The sequence below is a fragment of the Podarcis liolepis genome, assembly GCF_965112155.1.
Source record: "Podarcis liolepis genome assembly, chromosome: 9".
NCBI lineage: Eukaryota > Metazoa > Chordata > Lepidosauria > Squamata > Lacertidae > Podarcis > Podarcis liolepis.
Window position 1 is genome coordinate 61,098,299 of NC_139564.1, and position 26,948 is coordinate 61,125,246.

The 26,948-nt window shown below is 41.3% G+C and overlaps 1 protein-coding gene and 1 long non-coding RNA gene across 5 annotated transcripts in view; both read right to left on the reverse strand.

Annotated features, from left to right (window-relative positions):
• Nucleotides 1-26,064, reverse strand: part of WDR19 (WD repeat domain 19) — a 37,978-nt gene extending 11,914 nt beyond the window's left edge. Inside the window, exons 1-25 of one of the 4 annotated variants that reach the window (XM_083459745.1) lie at nt 25,924-26,064; nt 23,254-23,345; nt 23,025-23,090; nt 22,625-22,750; nt 21,359-21,474; nt 20,836-20,951; nt 19,296-19,376; nt 18,782-18,894; nt 17,985-18,158; nt 17,330-17,400; nt 16,380-16,552; nt 16,169-16,283; nt 14,877-14,983; nt 14,327-14,449; nt 11,579-11,728; nt 9,057-9,204; nt 7,992-8,196; nt 7,728-7,887; nt 6,693-6,803; nt 6,495-6,604; nt 5,411-5,468; nt 4,651-4,797; nt 4,477-4,559; nt 3,093-3,176; nt 1,503-1,649 (exon numbers count right to left, since the gene is read on the reverse strand). In XM_083459745.1, the coding sequence (XP_083315871.1) occupies nt 1,503-1,649; nt 3,093-3,176; nt 4,477-4,559; nt 4,651-4,797; nt 5,411-5,468; nt 6,495-6,604; nt 6,693-6,803; nt 7,728-7,887; nt 7,992-8,196; nt 9,057-9,204; nt 11,579-11,728; nt 14,327-14,449; nt 14,877-14,983; nt 16,169-16,283; nt 16,380-16,552; nt 17,330-17,400; nt 17,985-18,158; nt 18,782-18,894; nt 19,296-19,376; nt 20,836-20,951; nt 21,359-21,474; nt 22,625-22,750; nt 23,025-23,090; nt 23,254-23,345; nt 25,924-25,929 (2,882 nt within the window). In that variant the 5' untranslated portion in view covers nt 25,930-26,064. The other 3 variants (XM_083459744.1, XM_083459747.1, XM_083459746.1) reach the window with 3 other exon arrangements.
• The window catches only part of LOC310686438, a 425,293-nt gene that overhangs the window by 163,801 nt on the left and 234,544 nt on the right, over nt 1-26,948 (reverse strand). The window lies entirely within an intron of this gene.

Below are 26,948 nucleotides of genomic sequence, written 5' to 3' on the forward strand. Positions count from 1 at the left end.
TTTATTTGGTGATCACTCATAGCCGAGTAAGATTGTCTTCCATGAACACAATCTTAACAGTGAGTTCATTAAGTGACTGTGGAGGCCAATTCTGGATCCACAGCGGGGACATAGGTTTCCAGGCAGGAGTTGATCATGGTGAGGGTTTGGCAAGTGTGCCTTCCTCTTAGCATGCTTCTCCCTTTCGTTCTGAGTTCGAGTGTCTTCAAAGCCCATGATACCTTTGGTAAAGGCTGTTCTCCAACTGGAGCGCTCGCAGGCCAGTGTTTCCCAATTGTTGGTGTTTATGCTACATTTTTTAAGATTTTCCTTGAGAGAGTCTTTAAACCTCTTTTGTGGACCACCAGCATTACACTTTCCATTTTTAAGTTCAGAGTAGAGCAGCTGGTTTGGAAGATGATAATCAGGCATCCAAACAACATGACCAGTCCAACGAAGTTGATGTTGAAGAACACGAGCAGCTCAATCACTATTACTAGCTGCATGCAAGAGGGGGAAAAAGACCTCCCACTCTGCAATCATGTTCCACTTAATCTCCCACCCAGGCTACACTAACCTGAAACATGCCGAGGATACATACATATGGTTGGCAATGTCTCAGAAGGCAAGTATGATGGATAAGGTCGACTAGGCAACTCCAGATCCTTAGATTTTAAGTTTGCAGCCACGCTGGTGGCTCTGTACAAACGAGGTTGAATTATGGAACACCTCCAGGCTCCTATAACTGGAAGGGTCCTTCTCAACCCCTTGCTGTCGCGTTCTCTGGTGCTTCATTTAAGGCAGGGATGCTGAGCTCCAAATGTTACTGGACTACAACTCTCATTGTTCCTGATCACTGGTCATGCTGGTTGGGCCTGATGGGAACTGGGAGCCCACTCACAGCTGAAAGGCCCAGGTTCTCCATCTCTGATTTGGGGTGGAAGGTAAAATACTCCATTTGGAGAGATCAAATTAGTCATGAAATGTATTTCTGCAGGAAAACTAGATACAAAATTGTATCTGGCACTTTCAGAAAAAAAATTATGAAAAAAATATTCCATATGCTCTTTTCTATTCCTGAATTTAGTCTTAGACAACATCAAAAGAGAACAAAACAAAATCCATGTAAATTGCATATAAAGATGTACATAAAATCGTATCATGGAATCAGTACAAGTTTGCTTTTGCTTTTGTTACTACAACTAGAAAGCAAACATTAAAATAAAAGTTAAATGGGGTTGGTACATGTCAAAATGAATTTATACTCTTAAAGCTCAGATTCTCCATCAGAATTGTTTGAAATGGATTTTTTTTAAAAAAAACTTTTTCCAAAAGCTAGGGGCTCTTTTCTATTATTGTTTTTAAAAATGTTTTTTTTAGCCTCTCTCATTTGAATAGAGTCAAACAAAATATTTTAAAAGCAAATTGTAGAGATTGGGTTTTGCACATATATAATCTGACCAATTCTACAGAGTTAGAACTCTGTTAAAAGTCTGAAAACTAGTTACTATAGCTGCAGTTACCTGGCTACCATCTTGGCTCCCTCAAGTGACTGCGTCTCCCTGACAATGCTAACAGCCTTCTCTGGGTTATTAAGGTGATCCAAATATAGCCGGATGACGCTGTCCCACTGCTTGGCATTTGCGTAGGCCAAGACGGCTTCTTTGTATCTAGAAAGAGAGATTATCATAGACACTTCAGGTTCAGTCCTCAAAATTCCCAGGGCTACGGGCTGTTACTCATTTAAAAACACTTTACTAAATAAGGATAAATTATTCCTTTGCTGGTATCTGGTAACCAATTTATGCAATATAGGTTGGATCATGACTAATTATTAATTATTGATGATTAATTGATTGTTATTGTTATTATTATTATTATTATTATTATTATTATTATTATTATTATTTAAAAGCCCATTGATTTCAGTGAGTTTACTTTAAGTGTGACTAAGTCTGGAAACAACCCCATGCAATGTAGGTACCTTATATCAGATACTATTAACTCTTACCACAGAGACTCATGGAGCCAAATGGTTCCCAGAACTTTTTAATTAATTTTGATGCTATTCTGTTTATAAGTGTCTTGTCTCAAATCTGACTCTGACAAAATTTAAAGATGAGTTTTCTTCCAGTTTGTACCTAGCAACAGCAAATATCCCCATGTAGAGCTAGACTATAACACTTTTTCTCTCAATCGAAACCAGTTGTCAAATAAAATCCATCTTAAAAAAAAACTAGGAACAACCACTATTGGTGAGTATCCAGGTTTAAAGGCTTTTTAAAAACTGTGGTAAGAAATATTCTGTATTCTACCTTCCCATATTTGATGGGGGGGGGGCTATTAAAGATGCCAATTCCTTCTAACAAGAAATAATAACTTTCAAATTAGCACACCCTTTATGGACTAAACAAATTATTGTTGCTTAAGTTTTGCTATATAAAATTTAATCACATGCAAAGTCCAGATGAACTGAACAATAATGAGGAAGGGGGCAGTGATTTCATGCTCTCTCTATAGATGCTAAGTTGCTAGCAGAGGTTAGCAAATCTGAAATAAAGGAGATGGAGGGTGGAGAACAAACTCTTTTCCCTCTGCTCTTGTAAAGGATAAAAACAAGAGACAATATTAATTCTGGAAACAAGTTTTTTGTTTGGTTGTTCCTTAAAGGAAAAGCAATATGTTGTATCACATTGGTAATTGATTTAAAAACTTCAGCAGAAAAAAGAGGGCCTTTCTTCCATTAGCTGTCCTGTGGAAGGGATTCCAGGTGAGAGCGGGAGGCTGGCGAATACCACCTCAGTCTGCTCTGGCTGGATTATTCCCTCCCCACTGGAGGACTGCTATACCATCAGCTGCCTTGGGAAGGCTCATGATGAGTTTTTAATAACGTTGTTTATTGTGGACTTGTATCCCAGAAAGCAGGACAGAAATAACAGCAATAAGTAGGTAAAATTAATTTTCAATCCTCAAATGTTTCAATGTTCGGCTGCTACCCTTCCCACACTTACTCTGATCCAAGTTCTGCTGAACTTGGCAGAGCAACCCGCCCCGAACTCCAATGTAAGTACGACTGTCACATCAGATTTGACTGCAGAAAGGAATATATATACCTGCCGTCTGCCTCCTTTGCTTTGGCATATTGAAGATGTATCTTTTGAGAAGATACGTGAGGGAGAAGCTCACCAACCTTTGCCCTGGACAACAGAAACAGTTCTATTTTATAACTGTAATTTCACACACACACATTATTTTAATTGCTTTCTCTCACCCCACCCCCTGCTCCAATCCCATCATACCAAGAATTAAGATAACTGACGAACATAGGGCACTGCTTCAAACTAGGGTAATTGGGTATCTTATTTATCACAGGCTGATCGCCGAAGAATTGATGCTTTTGAATTATGGTGCTGGAGGAGACTCTTGAGAGTCCCATGGACTGCAAGAAGATCAAACCTCTCCATTCTGAAGGAAATCAGCCCTGAGTGCTCACTGGAAGGACAGATTGTGAAGCTGAGGCTCCAGTACTTTGGCCACCTCATGAGAAGAGAAGACTCCCTGGAAAAGACCCTGATGTTGGGAAAGGACACAAGGAGAAGGGGACGACAGAGGACGAGATGGTTGGACAGTGTTCTCGAAGCCACCAGCATGAGTTTGACCAAAGTGCGGGAGGCAGTGGAAGACAGGAGTGCCTGGCGTACTCTGGTCCATGGGGTCACGAAGAGTCGGACATGACTAAACAACTAAGCAACAACATTTATCACAGGGTTCTGTGAACAAAACTCCATCCACAGACCACTCATTCACAGAATGGAGGGAAGATGGTATTTTGCTGATTCCTCCTTCCCCTTGTAGCCTTGTGTACACCACCCCCAATCTCCTCTTTGGTCCAGGGGGTCAGAGGACCTTCAGAGCTGAATTAGAAGTGGAGCAGGTTCCATGGGGAAGGGGGAACTGGTGGAAATCAGCTCCCCTGCTTGTTCCATAAGTGAAGATTCTGCTAAAACTCAGCCCTTCAGTTCACAGAAGAGCTATTTTGGATCAGCATGTTGTGATGCTGGTGAAGTGTAGAAAAAGTGCAGAATGTGGTAATTCAGCTTCCCAAGAATTTTACATTTCTTTCTTCTTAAAAAGCAAAGTTTCAAGCTCTTAACAGCTGAGATAATACACTTGGGAATTGAGTGAAATCTCAAAAAGCTAGAAAAGTGACTAAATAAAGTGAGGACCGGTTAGGGAAAGCAAGAGAATCCTAGAAATGTTGAGTTGGAAGGGACTCTGAGGATCATCTAGGTTAACCCCCTGCAATGCAGGGATCAAACCTGCAACCTTGGTGTCATCAGCACCATGCTCTAACCAACTGAGCTAGCGACACATTTGCCCAGACAATTGTTCATGCAGGCTGGGGCTGATGGGAGCTGGAATCTAACTCCATGTGAAAGGCCACAGGTTCCCTGTCCTTGTGCTGTAATTTTAAAGGAATGCAACACCAGTGCTTACCAGTTTTTGCACCGGATATATACCGATGCTGCTTTGTCATAATACTGCCCTTTTTCATAGAGCTGGGCAGCTTCTGAAAATTGCTATAAAACAAACAGGGAAACAAAAGTTAGTCTAAAGCATGCAAACTCGTACTGTGAATCTTTTCCTTTCTGTATTCAAAGCACTAGCTACCTTCATGCTCTCCAGAATAGCTCCGCAGTCTCTCTTCAACATTCTGCTCGGATGTTTGATGGCTTGGTTAACACCCCGGCGAATGTCACCCATGCGAATGGACATTTGGGCGACTCCAGCTAGGCAGGCCTCATCATGCTCTTGGAACTGGCAACAAGGAGTACAGCATAAACATGCACCAATAAAAAATATGGGGAAAATACACATGCTTGAAGAAAATAAAGAGTTTGAAAATGCAGCAACCATTATTCTGGAAGTATTGAAGGGAAAAGTTATAAAATAGAAGGGTTTTCTTCCTATTTAGACTAGTTAACTATTTTTGTTTATAATATTGCCATTTGCAAAAAATAGTTAAGATGCACCATACCAGTTTTCAAACACATCCACAGAAGATAAAATAATGCACTCCCTTATAACAAGAGTTCTCTCAGATCAACTGTCCTACCAGTTACCCTTTAAAATAATATAAATACAAAGCAAATATTTATCTAATTAAGTGAGCGAAACAAACCACTCTATTCTTGTGCCAAAATTGTGGTAAATGAAGAATCAGGGGTTTGTAAAGCGACTATTTCAACAGCAATCTCCTGCTTTTATATTTTGCGGCTCAAGTGACAAAATGCATTTCTAATCCAAGGTCAGCCTCAGCCAAATAAATATTTACAGTGCTTTAAAATAATATTTTAAAGTAAATCATTAAAATAATTAACTACATGGGTGAAAGTCCACCATAATGTCATCACCAACAATAGAGCGTTACCTTACTATCGCCTGTAATCCCTTTCTCATAATGGGCCAAAGCATTCACATAATCACCCCTAAAATAAAAAGTCAGATTGTATTATACGTATATTGACATAGAGTGATATATTATGACATGAATGAGACACTGAAGGGATTCTTAGGGGACTTCCAGATAGATGGCTTTATGAGTGTGAAGTCCAATATCAGTAGAAGTGACACCTAAAAGTCATAAAGAGGACTGTGTCGAGCTGTGTGCTGTTTGCTGATAGGAGCAGCAAGGGTGGAGCCAACCAAACAATTGCCTGTATTGGAAGCCCACCCCCCCAGCTGTTAGGTCTTCCTTAAGGTACCATGACCCAACCCCTTTTCTGGTTTAGCTTACAGATAGATGCTGGTAGAAGTTGCTGGCTCCTTGCACCTCAGCATGGATTCCCAGAACTTTTAATTTTTCTCAACCCAACCTTTTTTAATTGTTTAAAGAGATCAACTTGAGCAGGTGTAACCAACACGGTGCCCAGTTGAGGACTACAATTCCCATCAGTCCCAGTCAGCAAGGCCAATGGTCATAATTTTATTGGTATGCCGCCTTCCCATGCCCAAGGTTGCTTGCAACATGAAAAAAATATTTAACTACAAAAGTAGTGGTCAAAAAGTAGTCAAAAACAGTAAAAACAAACGTGTTTTTTTTTAAATAACCAAACTGAACAATTTTCACATAAATCACAAGACGACCTAAAATAAAGATACAAAAAGCCAGCCGCAATAACCCCCATCCAACAGAACCGTCCAAACAACATCCCAGCCCGAGGGATGATGAAAGTTGTAGTCCAAAATGTCTGCAGTACATTGGCCCTACACCGTTCTATAGTGACCTGGCTGCTTGATAAGGGGTTTTAACTTTCCAGACTTCTCTTCTACAAAGTACATGAACAGCAGCCAGTATCCCCATATCAAACCCCAGCCTGAGCTACACTAACTACCTTGCCCTTTCTCAATTGCTTCCAAACTTTGTTTTCCAACACCACGCAAGCCAGTAATAGTTTTCTACCGTTGGCTTATGACAAAAGCTAGATTTGATAGGTTTTTAAGAGAGAACATACGTGAATTCCAGCTGCACAGCATACTCCTTCGATAATAAGGGGATGTTATCTGGTGCCAAACGTTTAGCTAGCTGAAGTGCATTATCCCAGTGCTGCAGATCTCTCCTCATCTATTATCAAAAGAAGTATTGATTTAAATGGAAAAGATTATGATCCCCTGCCCCATCTGATTAAATATTAGGTGGCTCAATTTATTACCTCAAGTGCGGCAATTGGGCAAGACGACGCCAAATATAAATCCTGAGCCAAATTAAAGTTATTTGTATACATGGCAAGATGCCCCGCTAGAAGGTTGTGGTCTTCTATGCCCTGAAAAACAAATCACAGACATGTGTGAAGTCCCTATTATATTGGATTAACATTAGACAAGCTGCCAGAGATGCATTGCTATAGCATATGGAAGTCAGAAAAGACTCGAGGAAAAGAGCTTCATCTGCCCCAGCTCATACACAAAGGAATGAAAAGTCCTAGGCAGGGACTGTGGAAAGGAGAACTTAAAACGTGAGGATCCATGTGGAATAAGAGTCCTCATGAATTCAAGAAGTTATCAGATCAGAATACTGTATTTTATTGACATAAAAAGGTAAAGGTACCCCTGCCCGTTTGGGCCAGTCTTGCCAGACTCTAGGGTTGTGCGCTCATCTCACTCAAGAGGCCGGGGGCCAGCGCTGTCCGCAGACACTTCCAGGTCACGTGGCCAGCGTGACAAGCTGCATCTGGCGAACCAGCGCAGCACACGGAACACCGTTTACCTTCCCGCTGGTAAGCGGTCCCTATTTATCTACTTGCACCCGGAGGTGCTTTCGAACTGCTAGCTTGGCAGGCGCTGGGACCGAGCAATGGGAGCGCACCCCACCGCGGGGATTCGAACCGCCGACCTTTCGATCGGCAAGCCCTAGGCGCTGAGGCTTTTACCCACAGTGCCACCCGTGCTTGACATAGCTGACTTAAAAATATTTTGAAAGCTTTTGAACTTTGCCAGGTATGGAGCGGAAGCTCTTTTATCCTCTTACCAGGGTTGTTTTTATTACCAGATTCATCTGCTAATGATTTTGACATCATACTTTGCACTTGGTCTGAAGTCATGTTCTTCTGCCCAAGCTTATGCTCTGAGGTATCAGCCCATGGACTAGAATAATCCCACACAGCAACTAAGTAAAATGGACAAACAAACAAACAAACAAACAAACAAACAAACAAACAGACTGTAACATTTAAATGTGTATATTTTACCTTTATTTGCTCTAGCGACATGACCATTCCCACATTTCTGATTGTCCGGTAAACACGTGTCGCAAACTCCAACTCCATGTGGTGTAAGCAAGCTCTGGCAAGGTTGTTCCAACTTGGATGATCATTCAGAAGTTTGCACACCCCCCAAGCCTCAGAAAACCTATGCAAAAATGTTAACAAAACAAAGGCAACAACTACAATTAGCATGGTCAGGTCTTGGATGTTTGTGTATCGATGGTGTACTGGAATTGAAAGGAAGCTTACCTTTTTAGTATTAAAGTCTGGATAAGCACTTGTTTCAGCTCATTACATTCCAAGTCATTCAATGGGCCAAGGAAGCCATGCGTACTAAGGAAGATACTGTTGGTTTTCCCACTTTGAGTCTGACAAGTTAATTCTCCGTTATATAGTAGCAATGGCTTGTGAGAATAAGGAACTTTGGTGTCTCCGGCCAAAATTACCTTGGACCCTACATTACAAATGAAAACAAATTATTGAACTTGCCCATCAAAAGAACATTAGCTCTTGCTTGCTAAATAAAGATAAAATCTTTTTTTAAAAACCCTCTTAGTTACTGATGAATGACTAACAGAGAAATCCTAACAAGGGAGCAGGGAAGCAGAGAGTGGCAGCTTCTCCACTGCACCTGAAGTAGTGCTGGCTCATACCAGCTAGGGCTGAATGTGTGGGGTAGGGTTCCCCACCCCCTATATTTACAATGCCAGATCTATACCAGAAAACAAATGTTCCTTGAACATACGAGTGTCAAACAAGCAAATAAAACCAGCTTGACATAAACACTAAAGTATTGTGCTACAACGTGAACATATGGGAAAATATATCCCGCACAGCCAAAAAAAAGGATTACACAACGAAAGCAGCGGCTTAGCCATAGCTAGCTTAGAATTTCTACTTTCTGGAATTTTGTTCCTAGCAGTTATGACCATGTATTTAAAAGGAAAATCAGATTAACTGGCACAGCCTAACTGGCACAGCCTAGCTTGTGGCTTATCTGGCTCTTATACTCCATCATTGTTGTAATCTGACGTACAGTCACTTGAGAATAAAGCCCATTGAAATAACCTAACACCAGAAGTTCTACTGTTGTTCATTGTCCTAGAGAACCAAATTCCCACAAGGGTACGAAATAAATATTGAGCACTACTGAACTACACAACCAACCTAAAATTCCATTAATCCATTCATTCTGTGTTTTGTTATGCCTTTCCTTCACCAATCATCTATTTTATATTGTAAGCTTCTAGGGGCTTTCTTTCAGCTGCTCTGCAAAATGTACACTGTTGGAATAATAATGCAACTTTACCCTACCTTGTATAGTATCCTTGTGAAAAATGTATGTGTATATTTTGTCGTCATCGTAAGCAACAAAGACACCTTTGTCCATTGGCCAATTTTCCCACAGAATACCCTTGATGGTTGGCTGGAAACTTGGGATCTCAAAGGCAATATCAGTTACCTACAAAAGGCAGCAGTGCAAAATTAATTTCTAAATAAAAATGTTAATGAGATCTAATTAATTTTGGATTTACACTACCATTTTAAAAGAGTCAGGTGAACCCCATTCCCATATCAACAGCTGCAATCCAAGGTGTTTGCAATGGGGATCAGAGAATAACCTGAACTTACAGATCCAACCCCCCCCCCCATTCCTTTGGTCACAATTCAATAGAAATATGGACATCTTAAAAAAGCAATAAAAAGTGCTGAAATTGGATATGGTTTGGTTACTATTAAAAGGCACAGCTCTCTTACTCAATTCCTCTCTTTTCTAGCAATATGAGCACCTCTGCCACAGTCATTTCCTTCACTCTATTCAGTGAAACAGAGAAGGTAAGGGAAAAGTCTTGTCACTTTCATATGGTCCCCTCGACCTGACCTGACATACCCACACACCCAAAAGGGCAGGCAGGCAGGCACTGGTGCTCATACAAACAATGCAATTTAAAATAAAAGCAAAGTGGGCTTCTGGTTCTTGTCCCACGCCTTGGCGATGGGTCTCTCAACATTGGAAAAAGGCACAGGCTGGGGAAAAAGGGGGATGGAGGGGTTAAACCATCTCCTATAAACCTCTCGGGGCATGGGAGGTACAGGTGACCATGGGTCCTAATGGCTCACTGCACTTTGCTTGATGCAAAACCCCCCAAATCGCCATTGGATGCAGAGGTTCTCCTTATAATTGGGTTCTAATTGGCATTAAGAATAGGCATAACACCAGAGGAGACAGACATTATAACTACGGACAATCAGCTGCATGGAACTGAAATTTGAAATTGGAGAAGATTCTATCTTGTGCTAGAGATGGATGGAGAAGGGGGTACTCTGCTATATTTTATGGAAGTTTTTATATTTATGGTTCGGCAACCCTCTAAGATTGAATTTTAAGATATACAAGTGAAGATGGTTTGATGTACGATGTAACACTGAGATTTAAAAGAAAATGTAAAGCTGCATGTGGCTTGAGAGGAGTAAGGGGGGCGGCAGAAGATCCTGCTTGTTTTGTTTGGAAGGATGTCGCTGGGAGTTAAGCGCCTATCTAAAAAAAGACTGAAAGATAATGGAGAGTTTGAAATATAACCTTTAAAAAAAGAAAAGAAAAAAGGAAGATGCTATTGTAGCCGTGCAAGGAAAGCAGTGTGAGGGCTTTTTGGATGTTGATAGTGGAATGGTGCCACCTTTCCCCTCCCTTCTCAGCTGGTGAATTTCTGGAACTTGTTGATTTGGTGCCAGTGAAAGAGGTTGTCGATTTGGAACTGCTTGAGTATTATGGGAAGGAGCTGAGCCGGAGAAAGACGAGGGTTTAACCTTGAAGTTGCAGCTCTGCCCCAACCAGGCTGGAATACAACAACAGTGTATGGAGATAGCCCCAAATGCCGCAGGAAAAGGGAAAACACCAGAGAGACATCTAAGGCCAAGAGGATCAACAACTGACTTTTGGACGCACGCAGGATGAAAACGAAAAAGCTATGGTTCCTCACTTGAAGCCTTTTTCTGGAAGTTAAATAATATAGTAACAAAAATAAAAATAACAAAGAGTGCAGCTGTTAATCATGTGATAATTTTGAAAAATGGAATGTAATAGAAATAAGTAAGAATTTGAAAAAAGTAATATTAGATCATAAAGATCCATCAAGAATGGTGCATGGGAAGCCTCTTAACAAAATTGTATTAATTTTGAACTAATTTGTGTAATTGGGTTTATATTGGAAAGTCAATTTTAAAAATTGGCAATAAAAAAAGCAAAGTGGAGTTGGCAAGGCTTCCCCCCATCTTGTCGGCTTCATTAGAGACCTGTGAGGAGGGACAGTGAAGGGAATGGGAAGTGGGGCAGATAAAAGGATTACATGCTATCTGATTGTTACTAGCCATGACAGGATAGAATTGCCTCTGAACCTAGTCTCAGGGCAGGCCAGGGGTTTAGTGATATTTAAAGCAGGTAAAGCATAATCAGAGAACAATAGTAATGGACATGAACAGTGGAAGCCCCCCATGACAACTAAAGCAGTTCAAAATGTGTGTGGTTTTGGGTAACAAAGCCCACAATCAATTTCACAATCTACAGGAGAGCACTGGCATAGTTCAATAGACCACCGTGTTGTACTTAGACCGGAGAGACCTGGTTCAAATGCCTACTTTCTGGCATCTAGCATGTCAGTTTCTCATCCCAATGACCTTACAGATTTTTGAAAATAAAACAGAATAAACCTATTTACACTAAGTACCTATCTTTAGAAGATGGGTGGACTAAAAATGAGGGGGGGGGAAGCAAAAGTCTGTAAGGGAGAAATAAGTAGACTGCAACCTATAAATTAGGAATGGAATAAATGACTTACCGGACAGTAAACAAATCCATCACTTTTGTCATCAATGAAAACTAATCTAGACCCATTGGGATCTGGGAAGATGTTTCTCACACTGACGGAATGGCGGTACTCATTCACAAACTGCCAATCTTCAATGTAGAAATACTGAATAGCACCAGTCTAACAACCAACAAAATAAGAGCCATAATACTAGCATTAGAGCCTGAAAAACTAATGCATTTGCAGCTGAAGTAGGTGATCCAGACAACCAGACCAGCAAAACATTTTTGGCTTGAGAACCGACAAAGGAACAATTAATTACAAGCTCCTCATTGAAACTGAGGGTAGCTGCTCTCGTTGGGTAGACAGGCCCATCGCCTTGGGCAGCTTCTCCCCCTGACACCTTATGCTTCCAAGAGTTTGCAGAGAAAATCAGGCTGGGAGCCCTCAAGGGATTCTGAGCCACGGCCAAGCCAAAACTTTCCCCCTCAGAACCTTTTCTCTCTTATCTCTCCACCGACAAGAATTGTGTGGATTAAGACCTCTCAGGGGATCAGTGGAAGACAAAGTAAACCTGCACAGGTAGCTAGGTTGGCCAGTCTTGGGTGGGGGGTGTCACTCTACTATGCAGTGAGGCAAGATTTGCTTAATTTGCATGGCCCTGCCTAGTGGAGCGAGTCAGAGGGTCCACCCATCCGAGGATTCCCTCCTCCACTGCAGGAAAAAGGTAGGGAGTCCCTACCCTTGAAGAAACATATTAGGGAGTGGCATTTGGAACAACCAACTCTCAAATCAGATCTGGACAATTATTGCAGAGGAACACTTTCCATATGCCACTGAGGAATACCAATGACAGATGGTGATAATAAGGTGCAAGGACTGAAGGGTGGAACAATTATATTGGCTGGGTGGACCAACTCAGAGTCTTCCCTCCTTCTACTAAAAGGTAAAGGAACCAGACCATTAGGTCCAGTCATGGCTGACTCTGGGGTTGCGGCGCTCATCTCACTTTATTGGCCGAGGGAGCCAGCGTACAGCTTCCGGATCATGTGGCTAGCATAACCAAGCCGCTTCTGGCGAACCAGAGCAGCACACAGAAAGGCCGCTTACCTTCCCACCGGAGCGGTACCTATTTATCTACTTGCGCTTTGACGTGCTTTCGAACTGCTAGGTTGGCAGGAGCAGGGACCGAGCAACGGGAGCTCACCCCGTCGCGGGGATTTGAACCGCTGACCTTCTGATCAGCAAGTCCTAGGCTCTGTGGTTTAACCCACAGCACCACCCGCGTCTCTCTCCTTCTACTACTTCCCTACAAAAAACATATTTTCACTCACCCAGACCAAGGAGTCCCCTATCCTCTAGCTCAGGGGTTTTAACCAGTGTGCCATGGCACCCTGGGGTGCCTTGAAGGATAGTCGGGGTGCCGCAGGGAACACTGGCCTTTGTCCCTCTTTTCTTTCCTCCCTCCTCTGGTCCCCTCTTGTGTCTCTGCCACCTGCACAGCTATTTGCTGCAACCGTCCTGGCTACAAGTTTCCCACACGAATGGTGCCTCTGGGCCTGGCCAGTGGGTGCCTGTTGCTAGGAGCTGAGGCAGCCTTGGAATAAGCAAGCAACAAGCAAGCAAGCAAGCAAGCAGGTGAAGAATCCCAGCCACCAGCCAACCCTTGCTGTTGTGAATGGACAGACAAGGAGGAGGCTGGGCAGGCAGGCAGGCGCTGCACTGGCCTTTCTTGTGCTTGCTGTGTGAAAGGCCTGCCTGGTACCTGAGAACCCGGTGCTGAAGGGGAGCCTTTCTGCCTTGCAGGCCCAGCAGTGCCCACTGCTGACACTGCTGCCTCCCAAGCTAAGGTACTATCCTCACATTCACCTTTGGCCAGTCTCCGTTGGGCCACTAAGGCTGGAGGCATCCTCTTCCCAGGCCCCTGTGGGGTAGTGTGAAAGAAGCACCTATCTTTGGGGCAGGGGAGCAGCTCAGAAACCAGAGATGGCTGCAGTGGCTGCCCAGAGGACTCCCAAGGGGAGAGGAGGCTGAGGGAACACTCCACAAGGGAGGGTGTTTGAAAAGGGGTGAGAGGCTGCCGGCTCTGCAGGCAAGGGGTGGCATAACTGGGCTCCTGAGACTCTGCTAACACAGAAATATTACCTAGGGTTACGTATTTTGCTTCAGGATGAAAAAAGAAATTGTGCAGTGGTGGTGCAGTGGCAGCAGGAGGCCCCATTAGCTAAAGTGGTGCTTCAGGTTAAGAACCGTTTCAGGTTAAGAACAGACCTCCAGAACAAATTAAGTTCTTAACCCAAGGTACCACTGTATTGAGGATTCTCTCAGCAGTGAGAGGTGGGGCTGTCTGACCCTTCACTGCTGAAAAGGATCAAGCGTGAAAAGGAAAGGTTACAAAACTCCTCTTTCCCCTCTCCTACTTGTTGCTAGCTAAAAGGAAGGAGGTGGCCACCTGTTGAAAGAGACCACTAAGTTTGCTGAAAAGGCAGGACACCAAGCGGCTTCTTTCAAGAGGGGAGAATGCGATCAGAGAAGATGAATGACAGAGGGATGCGGCCACAGAAAGGGGAAAGGGGGCATGAATTTTGCTTCTTTCTTTTGCCCCCCCCCCTTTCCTCCCATTATGTCTCACTTGCTTTGGTTATTCGTAAGAGAATGTGGAATAGAACCAAGAAGTGTCATGGAATGTACATGCACAAAATGAAACTGGTATTCTTAATAATTAACATTTTATACTACAAAGATGGCATCCACAGTTTGAAACAGACAAATACTTACATCAGTACCATAGATGAGGAAATCATTGGTTAAAGCATGGCACAAAATTTTATTTTTATCATCTGTATCTGGGAAGAGTCTAGTTTCCCGTTCTTCCTGGGTATTGGAGCGTTCACTTTCTATCTAAAATAAAACAGCAAACCGAAGGTTATTTTATCAGCAATAAAAAGTGAACAGGTTTCAGCAGCTCATAATCTAAAATTAAAGAAGCTAGCTGCATACTATATCAATCTCAGCCTCATCCTTTCCCCCTTTAATGAGTCATAAATCTCCACTAGCCACCCCGAATCTCAAGAGGACTTTTCACACCAACTCTATTAACTATGTAATTATCCAAAACTTTTTGCCTTTCAGTTGCCTGCAACTAATCTCAGTGGTGCATTTAGCTTCTTCTTGTTCTCCAGTAACCAGCTGCTAAATTAGACTGGAAATTAACTGGTTATCTAGATCAAATGCATCACAGAAGATTACATAATTAGGAGTTTCTCGTCCAGCTCTATTATAGCAGTTCATGCGACTCTTGGGAGTTCAGGCTGCCTAATATACTTACCATATGCAACTGAACTTTACCCTCAAAACGTGCAGCAGCGTAGTCAGAATTAAGGCACATACTGGCTACTGTTCCAAGATATTCCATGTCCTTGAGCTTTTTTACACCTGCAAAATGTGGAATGAAATTTTGTCGTTAAATTGTATATTATACAATTTAACGACTGGATAAAACTATGGAATGAAAGTATTAAATTTACTGCATGTACTGCATTAAAGGAAAATGTTATGAAAATGATATATAGATGGTATATTACACCAGTAAAACTTGCAAAAATGTACAAAACATGTAAGAGGTGTTGGAAATGTAAAGAAAAAGATGGTACATTTTGTCATATGTGGTGGGAATGTAAGAAAGTGAAAAGTTTCTGGGAGTTGATATATAATGAGCTGAAAAAGTGTTGAAATATACATTTGTTAAGAAACCAGAGGCTTTTCTTTTAGGAATTGTCGGTAATGAAATAAATAGAAAGGACCATAAACTTTTCCAATATGCAGTAACAGCGGCAAGAATATTACTGGCCCAGAAGTGGAAACAAGAACAAATACCAACGTTGGAGGAGTGGAGAATGAAGCTGATGGACTATGCAGAACTTGATAAACTGACTGGGAAGATCAAATATCTACGAGATCAAAAGTTCATCGAGGACTGGGGAAAATTAGTTGAATACTGGGAATGTATAAGTGATAATGGAATAACGCTAGTGGCATTTAGAGAAGCTCTGTAACAGCATAAGAAATATTGTAAAAAGGCAAAATAGAAGTGGGGGCTAGGTATAAAGGCAATAGCAAAATTTGGAAATGCGTAATTAAAGAAGTTAGAATTTGGATGATTGGCAGAGAAGCCGAAGGAAGTAAAAATTGGAAAATTTAATAGAAATTGTAATGTGGTATGAATGTATGGAAAATTAATAAAATATAATTTAAAAAAAAGAAAAAGAAATTTTGTCGTGATTCTCTCTTTTGAACATATCCTTGGCCACTTAAAATACTTCAAATATTTGGAACAATGCAATCAGATTGTGACTGCCAGGGCTATGTGGCCCACATGAAGACAAAAAGCTCCATCTTTCTTTCATAATCCCAATAATAATTGTTTCATATTATTTTTACATGATCTAAATTGTGTGTCCTGTAACATCTTACAAGAGGTATAATTAGCTGTTGTGACACTAAGGGTACAATTTGAAGCAATAAACTTACTAACATATTATAGAATAACCAGTAATTCAATAAAATACAACAGTGCTACACTACTTCAGGGTGGAATAATGGAACTAGAGATATACTTACTGCTCTCTCCCAGAACATAAAACCATGCCCGATTATTCATGCCAACAGCCAAGTGATAATGGCCAATAGCCACAAAGTTGGGCTCAACTTCCACAGAAACTGTAATTGGTAGCTCCTGCCAAGACAGACCATACCACTTTTGCTGAGAACTGCTTACCATAAAACAAAATGTTACACCTAACTAAACTTTAAAATGAATGAAGTACTATACACTTTCAATGTGGTTGGCAACTGTCACTTCAAGAAGTGAGGTGAGGTACGCGATCCGTGTGCTGTATGAGTCTCCAAGAATGGGAAGTTTTGTCAAGAAGACATGGATAGTCCCTTTCTTCGTAGACACTGCCAGCAATTGTCCATCGTCTGTCCATGACAACTGATCTAGACCTAAAATATCAACGAGGTTTTGTAAAAACAACAACAGTATTCTATCTTAGAAATCCAAGAAGCAATACCTTCGTCACTAAAAAGCATTTTCTGTGTCTTAAAGAGTAACCTACCTGTGTGAGATTAGCACAATGTCATACACAACAATATATACCTTTATTTCTAATTCCATTTTTAAGTTGCTAGCCCTTGTCCCCAAGTCTTTGGGGAATTATGTAAGCTACAATGGGCACATTAGCAATGAATTGCACTTCTGCTCTGCCCTTCCTTCAAGAATCCAAGGGCAGCTTATATGGTGTTATCATATTTTATCCTTTCCACAACCCTATGAGGAAGGCTAGTCTGAGAGAAAGCTGCAAGAACTGGGCTTCAGTGCTGCTTCCCACCTTCCTTTCACACACATGGGGAAGAGATAAAAAGCTCTCCCTTCCCAGTGGGCAAGTTATTGAGTAAACCATGGTTTGGCACATTCAAACAGCAAACTGTGGTTTGCAGCTAACCGGAAGCAGAAATTTCTAATCCAAGGCTTGTCACTGTTGGTTTCAAATACTTCACAGTACGGTTTGAAGGATTGTCTTAAGAAAGTCACAGGTCACGTTAAGGTTATTAATAGCAAAGCTCAGCTGAGTGAGAGTTGGAACCCAAGTCTGGTTGGTCCAATCCACAAACTGTAGTTACTGCATCACATTTCTTTATACAAGCAAATTGCTAATGCAAATTAAGAATCTGTCTTATATGATTTGGCAAGCAATCAGGTAAATCTAAAAGTGGTCATACCTTTATTTTCATCCTCCAAGTTTATTATTGCATACATTTCATTCAAATCTGACAAGTCATGAATCTTGATGCTATAATAGAAAGAAAATCACTTCCTTCAGTGTTAACTTACAACATAATAAGATGAAGGTACTGTTGCTGAGTACTTCCTGGGTCTGGGACTTGGACAGACAACCTGATCTAGATGGAGTTGAACCCCACCCACACCCGAAGGAGCTGATTTGTAGCCTGGGGTACTCTTGGAGTCATTGTCACTAAAAGCAAAGGTGGCTCTGTGGCATGAAGTACCTATACCCAGTTCAAGCTGGCTCGTCATCTTCAGTGTTCTTGGATCAGGATAGCTTAGCTATGGCACTACATACTCTGATAACATCTCAATGAGACTACTGTAGTATGCTCTATGTGGGACTGCCCTTGAAGATGGTATAAAAGTTACAGCTGGTACAGTATTGCTTTCTCCCTTGGAATAAGATAGCATATCGGCACATGAAAGATAACAGCTTCTGTCAGAAACCAAACAGATCTCTTGATCAGGGTATTAATGTCTTAACATGACCTCAAACTGTTCTAGGACAGCATTTTCAGAGTCAATATTAGCACTTTCTTTGTGATAGCTTGTATTTTAAGGGCTTCATATGAAATCATGATGACTCACCAGTTATCTCCACATGATGCAACTTTGTTTAGTGACTGTGATATTGCAATGCTAGTCAGGTTATCTTTATGATCATATGCCTGAAAGATCTCATGGCCAATCTCTCGAACGTGTGTAGAAATCACCACAAAACAGCCAAGCGAGAACCCTATCATGATGTAATTATCACCATACCTGTAAAGATTTCAACAATATGATCAAAACCCGTTCAAGCAACATGGCTACAGAAAGAAAGAAAAGTTGAAGACACAATCTCAGAATTGTCAGCTGGCTGGGGAGGGTGGGGAATGGGATTGTTCACAGAAAACCAAATTCTATTTCAAAATTAAACTACTAGGAAACACTGGAACAATTGCATTTGCGTCTCTTTTCAAGAACACTGACTTTTTAGTCTACAAAAGCAGGGATTTAGAATCTGTTGCCCTCCAGCTGTTCAGCTGCCATCAGCCTCAGCCAACATGAGCAATCATCTCAGGGATGATAGAAGTTGCAGTCTAGCAACATCCAGACAGACAAAGCTTCTCCACCCTGCTATAAAGTATTCAGACTTCCCTGACTAAAGTAAGAGCACAAAACCCACCCTAGCACAAAACATTTATAAAAGCAATTTATTATGGCAGAAGCTTTTGTGCACTGCTGAAGTTGACAATGTGTGTGGAAGGTTATGGCATAATAATACTCTCTGCAGTTTTTGCTTCAATAGATTAATACAGTTTGTCAGCTACCCATCTGGAAATGTCTATAATGCTAGAGCACTCTCTTTCATGGGATATTACTAGTTTGGTGAATAGCTTTACCATTTATAAGAGACAATGTTCCCGTAGCGTGGCTGAAACGCCAGTTCAATTGGGTTCTCTGGATCTCTGAAATTATAAATATACAGGGTTTTCTGAGCAACGACAATGCATACCTGGAAAAAAGAGAGAGAGAGGAAAATAATATATTGAACAAAACCAGAATCATCTTACGCATCTTACGGTAATAATGCAATGGTAGTGTTCCTTAAGAGGATTAGAAATTATTCTCCTGACATGATTACTTATTTCTAAGACAGCCTTTGTAAGCATCAGCTGCTAAGAAAATCAAAGACACCTATCTTAAATCTTTTACTGTGCCTTGTCAAGTAACATGATAAAGCTCTTATGATAAAAATGACACTAACGTCTCAGAGCTACAATCTAATTTTGGAATTCTTATGACAAACAAAATTTGTATTTTATTTTCTTGTGTTATAACTTTCCCTTATTGCTTTCTTTGCAAAGCCCCTTTGGTTTCAAGCAATATATACTTGCTGTGTTGTTAAATACTTACTGTGGTCTCATTTCCTCCTGTTCTATCATCAGTTTTCATTACTATAAACTCCATATCACTGGGTTCTCCTCTCACTGTTGTCTGCAAGAATAAGGTTCCAAGGTTAATAGAATAAGTAATTTTTATTTTTTGAAACAGTTACACTGGCCTGGTATACCCATAACACTACACCATGGTTTGTTAATAAATCACAAGTTAATCACAAGTTAACCACAAGTTGTCCCACAAATGATAAGCAAACTATGGCTTTCCCCCTCCAATGTTTGTTTTCCAGCCACTCTTCCCTCATGCCTTTATAGTTTGGCGAGTGCCTGGTTAAGGAAGGGTGCTGAGTTCCCATGCAACACAAAGCCATTAGTTAAAACAAAGCAAGGTTTGTAAAGTAAAGCAAAAACAAAAGCCTATAGGTTCAGATAATGGCTTGTTGGCAGTAAATGTACCACAGTTAAGTCACTGGGCTGGGTTCACACATAGTGCTAAGTTTAATAAATCATGATTTAGTGCTAAGAGCAAACTAGGCCATTGACAGGAAAACCACAAAACAATGCAATGATTTTTCAGGTGTTAATACAGTAATATTAACAGCTATCAACCTCAATTCCAAAAGCAGCTTTGGACACTAACTTTGTGTGGAGGAACTAGATGCACAAACTGGCTGTGCTTCCTGTTCTCTACAATAATGCAATGTTTGGACACAACTGTCATATTTTCTCCATTCCACCTTATAAAGTCTTTCATTTGCTTGCCTTAAGGCTCTGTCAAGGAAGAAAGAATTACATGTGGCCTGAGATTTTAAACAATGCCTTCATGGAAAATCGCTGATCCCAGCCAGCTGGGCACAATAGTTTAATTCTTAGATCACCACCACAAACAGCTACACCATTTCTGACATTAGTTTCTCCTGTAGTTACAAAGTTTAGATCCTGCTTCTTTTTCCCATTGAGGAACTCAAAGCGGCTAACAAAATAACATATTGTACAAAATAAGCATAAAACCAAAATGATACAACAATATGCTTAGCAGACTGTATCCTAGGACTTAGATAGTGCCTATCTCTATATATGGAGATCCCCATTATCAGTTAATTAGCCCCTTCACTGCCCTCTGGGAGAAAGAGGCAAGGAAAGACAAGGAGAAAAAACAAGGACAAAAATCTACGTCTTTCACAAAAATAACTGGTGTTGGTTATAATGGATGACCTTTCAAGCATCTTACAGTTGTTGTTTTTAAAGATTGGGCACTCACTAATAGAAGTTGGTCCAATAAAAAGCAAAGCTGCAACTAATGTTTAAACTACACAGATTCTTGAACATTAACCCAGGATATTTTCACACACAACACTAAATAGTTTTTGTTCTTTTTCCTTTCCTGAGCCTGTAATTCAAATGTGAAATTTCAACTGGCTCAAACAGGCATTTTAACCAATTCTCGTCTGCTTTCTCTCTCACATTAACATTCACACATAGAGCAAATGGGGGCGAAGGCATTTTTTCATATAACTGTTACAATCTTGTGCATAACAACAATGTAGGTTTATTACCACTCTGATTGTATCTCCTTCGTGGTTGCTAATTGTTACCATTTTGTCCTCACCGCCTAATGCTATGAATTTCCCACCGCTCCAACAACCACATGTAATCCGTTTGGTGTGCTTACCTGGTAAAACAAATGCACATAGAAAAATCACATTTTGCTCCCTAAAGATATTGGACAATGCATGGACGCTAAGTATGTGATTCAAGTAGGCATATCCAATAATACAATTATCATTTTAAGCTGGAAAACTGTGAATTATTAAAAGAAAACAGACAAATAGCGTAGGAACCTGTGGCCCTCCTAATATTGTTGGACTACAAATCCCATCATCCTTGACCTTTGGCCATGCTGGCTGGGCCTGATGGATACTGAAGTTCAACACCATCTGGTAGATCACAGTTTCCTCATCTACAATTACACATGGTGAAATACTTACACTAGAGAGATATTAACTAGATTTTAATACAGCGAGCAAATTTCTGTTCTCTCCCCACATGGAAGTTCACTAATTTTATAATGGTACTGACCAAGGATAGGAATCTTGCGAGAAGTTTGGCGGTTGTATATTAGTACATTTCCCTTAGCTGTTCCAGCAGCAAGTAAGGGTTCGGCTTTCGACCAACGTAAGAAAGACATTGGTTCCCTGTAATAAAAAAAGGAAATAGGCTTTCAATACAATCAAACCTCGGTTTTCACACGTTTTTGCAGCCGAACGTTGCGGAAGCCAAACACCGAAAATGCAGAAGTGAATGCTTCCATTTTCAAACACAGCGCACTACCGCCGCGCTCCGAAGGCTTGCGGATAGCTTCCTGAAGCCTGGAGAGTGAGAGGGGTTGGTGCGCACCGACCCCTCTCGCTCTCCAGGCTTCAGCGTAAGGTTGCTTTCGCTCCATAGGACACACACACATTTCCCCTTCATTTTTGGAGGGGGAAAAGTGCGTCCTATAGAGCGAAAAATACGGTAAGTAACAACAAAGAACAAGCTGAAAGTACCAGTCAGAACTGACTGATCAATGCTCCATATTCTAAAAAGGTTTCTTCTGGGGAAAATTTCATAAGATGAGGAAATTAGGTCTGTGCACTTCTTGCACCATTCAGCTTGGTGGTACAGATACAGAACCTAGGGCTGTCATATGTCCAGATTCTCCTGGACATTACTGGGATTTCAAAAGCAGAATACACATCTGGGGAAAATTTCCAAAAGGTGGCACTTTGTCCTGGATCTTAGGCAAGTCAATTAAAAAATCCCTTTTTTCTGGTGGGGAAAAAAAGCTCAACTTTTGGATTCCCCCCACCCCTCCAAAAAGCTCTCAACAACTTTAGAAGGAAACAAAATATGGCAATCCTACAGAATCTGTGCTACCAGCAAGAAAAATTCATTCATAAAACTACAACTGAAAACTTCTCCCATTTAAACAACTCAACCTATTCCCTGTATTATTAATAATAATAATAATAATAATAATAATAATAATAATAATAATTAATAATAATACCCCGCCGATCTGGCTGGGCCTCCCCAGCCACTCTGGGTGGCTTCCAAAAGAATATTAAAATACTGTGATACATCAAACATTAAAAGCATCCCTAAACAGGGCTGCCTTCAGATGTCTTCTAAAAGTCTGGTAGTTGTTGTTCTCTTTGACATCTGGTGGGAGGGCGTTCCACAGGGAGGGCGCCACTACCGAGAAGGCCCTCTGCCTGGTTCCCTGTAAGTTTTAGGTTGCAAGTATACTAAATGTATAAACTGGCCTGGAAATATACTTTTTCTTAAAACAGACTTTTTGCTTACCTCATGCCAGTGTCTATCAGGCTGATTTTGTTTGTGTTGGCATCCCACAGATAAATGCAAATGGCCTTATCAGCAATTATTGCTAAGGTATCACCATCTTGATCCCAGTCCATAGCAATGCAGTTGCTAAGGAAACACAGAAAGTATTAACCGGATGTTCGAATATTTGGTTCAAAAATATGAAACTGAGTGGAAATGCAAGCCTGACTAGCTCCTTGAAGGAGATATCCATTCCCTATTATTCTGTTCTCCTAAAATAAAGTGCAGTCTAATCTCATCCAATTTCATAACCCTCTCCCCCACCATTTTTGAAGGCATTTATGCCAAACAAATCAGATAATCTAATGTTGAATTTGCCTAAAAGTAATATTTTGCTTTCACAAAATTGTACAAGACTTACCCTGGTAAAATAATTTCATTTTTCTTTTGACCATGGCGATCGAAAATTTTTACAGTGTGATTGTGTCTAAAAAAAAAACAAAAAACCAGAAGAGGAATAATCATTATGGTGGTCATCTTTCATACATCTGTAAATATTATTAAAGTCTGTAAGCTGCTTCCTATGACAAAATCTGATCCATCTGTTTAGTTAATTAACATATACAATAAAGAAATCTTTATTATCTTACCCTGCAACAGCAATGTAGTTTCCTACAGTTTTTTGCCAAGCAAATTGCACAGGTGAACTAGGCGCATCCCTTTCAAACAGGGTAAATACTCGCTATGGAAAGAAATTGACAATTAAAGATGCACAATCATTAAATGTTTTCCATTTTTCTTTTTTCATTTACAAGGCATACCTAATTCAGGGGTGGAAATTACCAACTTTCTGCAATGCTAGAAAAACCAAGAAATATATTTTTATAAAGGCATACAGACAGAATCTGTTCTAAGTACCTTCTGCTAAATTTTGGAGACAAACAGGCAAAACTGCATAATCCCCCAAACAGGTGACAGCTGTGGAACTGAAGTTTTACAGCAGCTGTATGGAACCTTTGGCTCTTCAGGTGTTGCTGAGCTACAACTCTGATCAGCATCCCTGGCCTTTGGCTATGCTTGCTGGGGCTGATGGGAATTGTGGTTCAACAAAATCTGGAGGGCTAAATGTTCCCTACACCTGCTTTAGAGCAGACATCCCCAGCCTGACGCCTTCTAGATGTTTTGGACTACTGTTTTCATCAACCCTGGCATTTGGTCATGGTGGTTGGGATGATGGGATTTATAGTCCAAAATATTTGGGGAAACCTGCTTTAATTTATCCAGTATAAATGTCACTTAACTAAAGGGTGGGAGGACCGCATGCAGTAGTAATAGTGCATGTAGAAATGCATGCTTTACACTCTGAGGGTTTCCTCCAGTATAATGGAAAACAATATACTGGGCAGTAAATAGCACAGGAAGACTGTATCAAAGGAGAGAATGAAGCACCATAGGAAGAAAACTCAAGGCATGTCTTCTGGCTTTATTGCATCTTCCTTAATTTCAGTTCTACTATTCCCCGCCCAAATATCTATTGCAGCAGAAGACAGAGACAGCAGGCAAAATGGGTAGAAGCTGAAAGACATATTTCATATTGAAGATTACTGAGGAACAGTTCTCTGGGAGTGTTTGTTATAAAAATAAGAACAGACCTGAGTACAGAGAGGCCTGAGAGTGCAAGCATATGCCATGCAACAAATTTTCAGTAACTGAAGCAACCCTTACTGGAATCCCTAGCACTAATTTCAAAAGAACAGCTTCCTGCAGTTCTTGCTCCAAAATCCTTAATGGAAATGGAAAAAAATACCAGTGAAGAGGAAACACAGAATCCATATACACTTTGCAGCAAGATCTGTGAAGAGGACTAATGGTAACTGGTATGTTCTGCAAGTCTCATATATATAGGCGGTGATAATGTCACGCTGGGGTTCTATTCCTGGCCCCCATTTATGTCCGTAGAGCACATATAAATGCTCCCTGTCCCGTTCCGTCCCACTGTTCTGCCTTTTTCCAGGTCCAAAAGGACCCACACATCAGTGATTGCACGTCAATTGGATGTGCCTAAAATGGTTGCTGCCTGTATTCTGATTCTCCTCTGATGCTACATTTCTCAGGTGTATTCTCCAGTTGGAGAAAAAGCAGTTAAATAGCAATTGGCTCAAAGGAATTCCTTTTCAAGGTACATCTTGTAAACCTTTTAAATATACATGCTTTAAAGTTGTCTGAGAAGCAAACAAATTATTATAAGCAGTACATACACACACTCTTACATATATCCTTATGATATGACAACATAAAGAAAAATAAGTCGCTTTGCGTATGCATCTCTTCAATAAGACCTCTTAGGATTGTTAGATGTTTAGATACCCAAAAGAATAACTGCTTTCTATGGCAAAAAAAAAAAAAAAAGTCTTGGAGGGTTTAATTTCTCCCAGGGCCAATTGTCAGATGTATTTTGATTTTCACTATTCTTGCTCAGCTCCAGAACATAAGATGCAAATTAAAGTACCCCAAGCAAATGGAAAGTGTTTTCCTCACTAAAAGTTCCCCACTCATATGGGATTAAGGGAAAGATCAGAAGTACTTTAGTTGACAAAATCAACAAAAAAATTTGAGAAAAGAAGTACTTTCAGCCCCAGCATCACTTTTTCTAGAAATTAAGCACTCTCTCTGAAATCTATAAAACTCATTTTGGTTTAATCCTCCAGGGATCTACTCAAAAAGTAAGTCCAACTAAGGTTAATGTGGCTTACCCCTAGTATTGAAGCTTCAATCTAGCATGAACTTTTGTAGCAGAAGACTACATTTATGTCAGTTATAATAAAGCAGACTTTTCCTGCCAGAACAGATTAAAACCAGCTAGCTAGCAAAAGGTACCCAAAAGGCATTTCTCCCCTAAACTAGCAAGATTTTCCAGAACAAGATCTGAATGCTAGTCAAATGATGATCCTAGTCCTTGCCAGAGCTGCCACATTTCTCTGTCGGATATTGTGTGCTTTTTATTTTCTTTTTAAACAGGTATATAGCGCCGCATCTATGCTTCACCTGTTGAATAATCGCTTGCCACCTTTTGAAGGCACAGAGAGCGCGGGAGAAAAAGTGAACAGCGCCAGAAGTCCTTGAAGGGGACATTTGTGGTGCGCTTCCCCCCGCGGAAGGCATGAAGGGGAGCGGCCAAGACGACGCCTCTCCAAGCCCCGAGAAGCGGCCCCCACGGGCGGCAGGGCTGCTCTGCCTAATAATAGGCCTCACGGCCCACCCCTGAGGCACAGCGTTACACGCGCGCGCGACCCAACCGCCGCTCTCCCTCAGGGCCTCACCTGCATCTTTCTCCTTCGCTATGGCGTTGTTTAAAAGGGGGCCGCCGAACGGAGGGGTGTGAGGGAGGGCAAGAGGCGGAGTGCGCATGCGCGCTCAACTGCCTCCACCGCGTCCGCGTCACCCGGGAGATCGCAGCCGCAGAGGTACGAAAAAAGAAGAGTCGCGCGCCGTTGACCTGAAGAAGGCGCTTCCTGGTTCGCGTCTCGAGAAGCCGTTTTCAACGGAGCCCCCCGGCGGAAGTATTGGGTGTCCAGTCCCCGCCCCAAAAAAGTTGCAGCAAAGATATGGGAGTTTCTGTTTTTTGAAACCTTTACGAGGGAAAGCATTGTTTGCTGTTTCTCAATGTGTCTGCTAGTGGCGTGACAATAAAACGGCTTGCAGGGTTTCATATTGTTGTTGTTTAGTCCTTTAGTCGCGTCCGACTCTTCGTGACCCCCTGGACCACAGCACGCCAGGCACTTCTGTCTTCCACTGTCTCCCGCAGTTTGGTCAAACTCATGCTGGTAGCTGCGAGAACACTGTCCAACCATCTCGTCCTCTGTCGTCTCCTTCTCCTTGTGCCCTCAATCCTTCCCAACATCAGGGTCTTTTCCAGGGAGTCTTCTCTTCTCATGAGGTGGCCAAAGTATTGGAGCCTCAGCTTCAGGATCTGTCCTTCCAGTGAGCGCTCAGGGCTAATTTCCTTAAGGATGGATAGGTTTGATCTTCTTGCAGTCCATGGGACTCTCAAGAGCCTCCTCCAGCACCATAATTCAAAAGCATCAATTCTTCGGCAATCAGCCTTCTTTATGGTCCAGCTCTGACTTCCATACATCACTACTGGGAAAGCCATAGCTTTAACTATACGGACCTTTGTTGGCAAGGTGATGTCTCTGCTTTTTAAGATATTGTCTAGGTTTGTCATTGCTTTCCTCCCAAGAAGCAGGCGTCTTTTAATTTTGTGGCTTCTGTCACCATCTGCAGTGATCATGGAGCCCAAGAAAGTAAAATCTCTCACTGCCTCCATTTCTTCCCCTTCTATTTG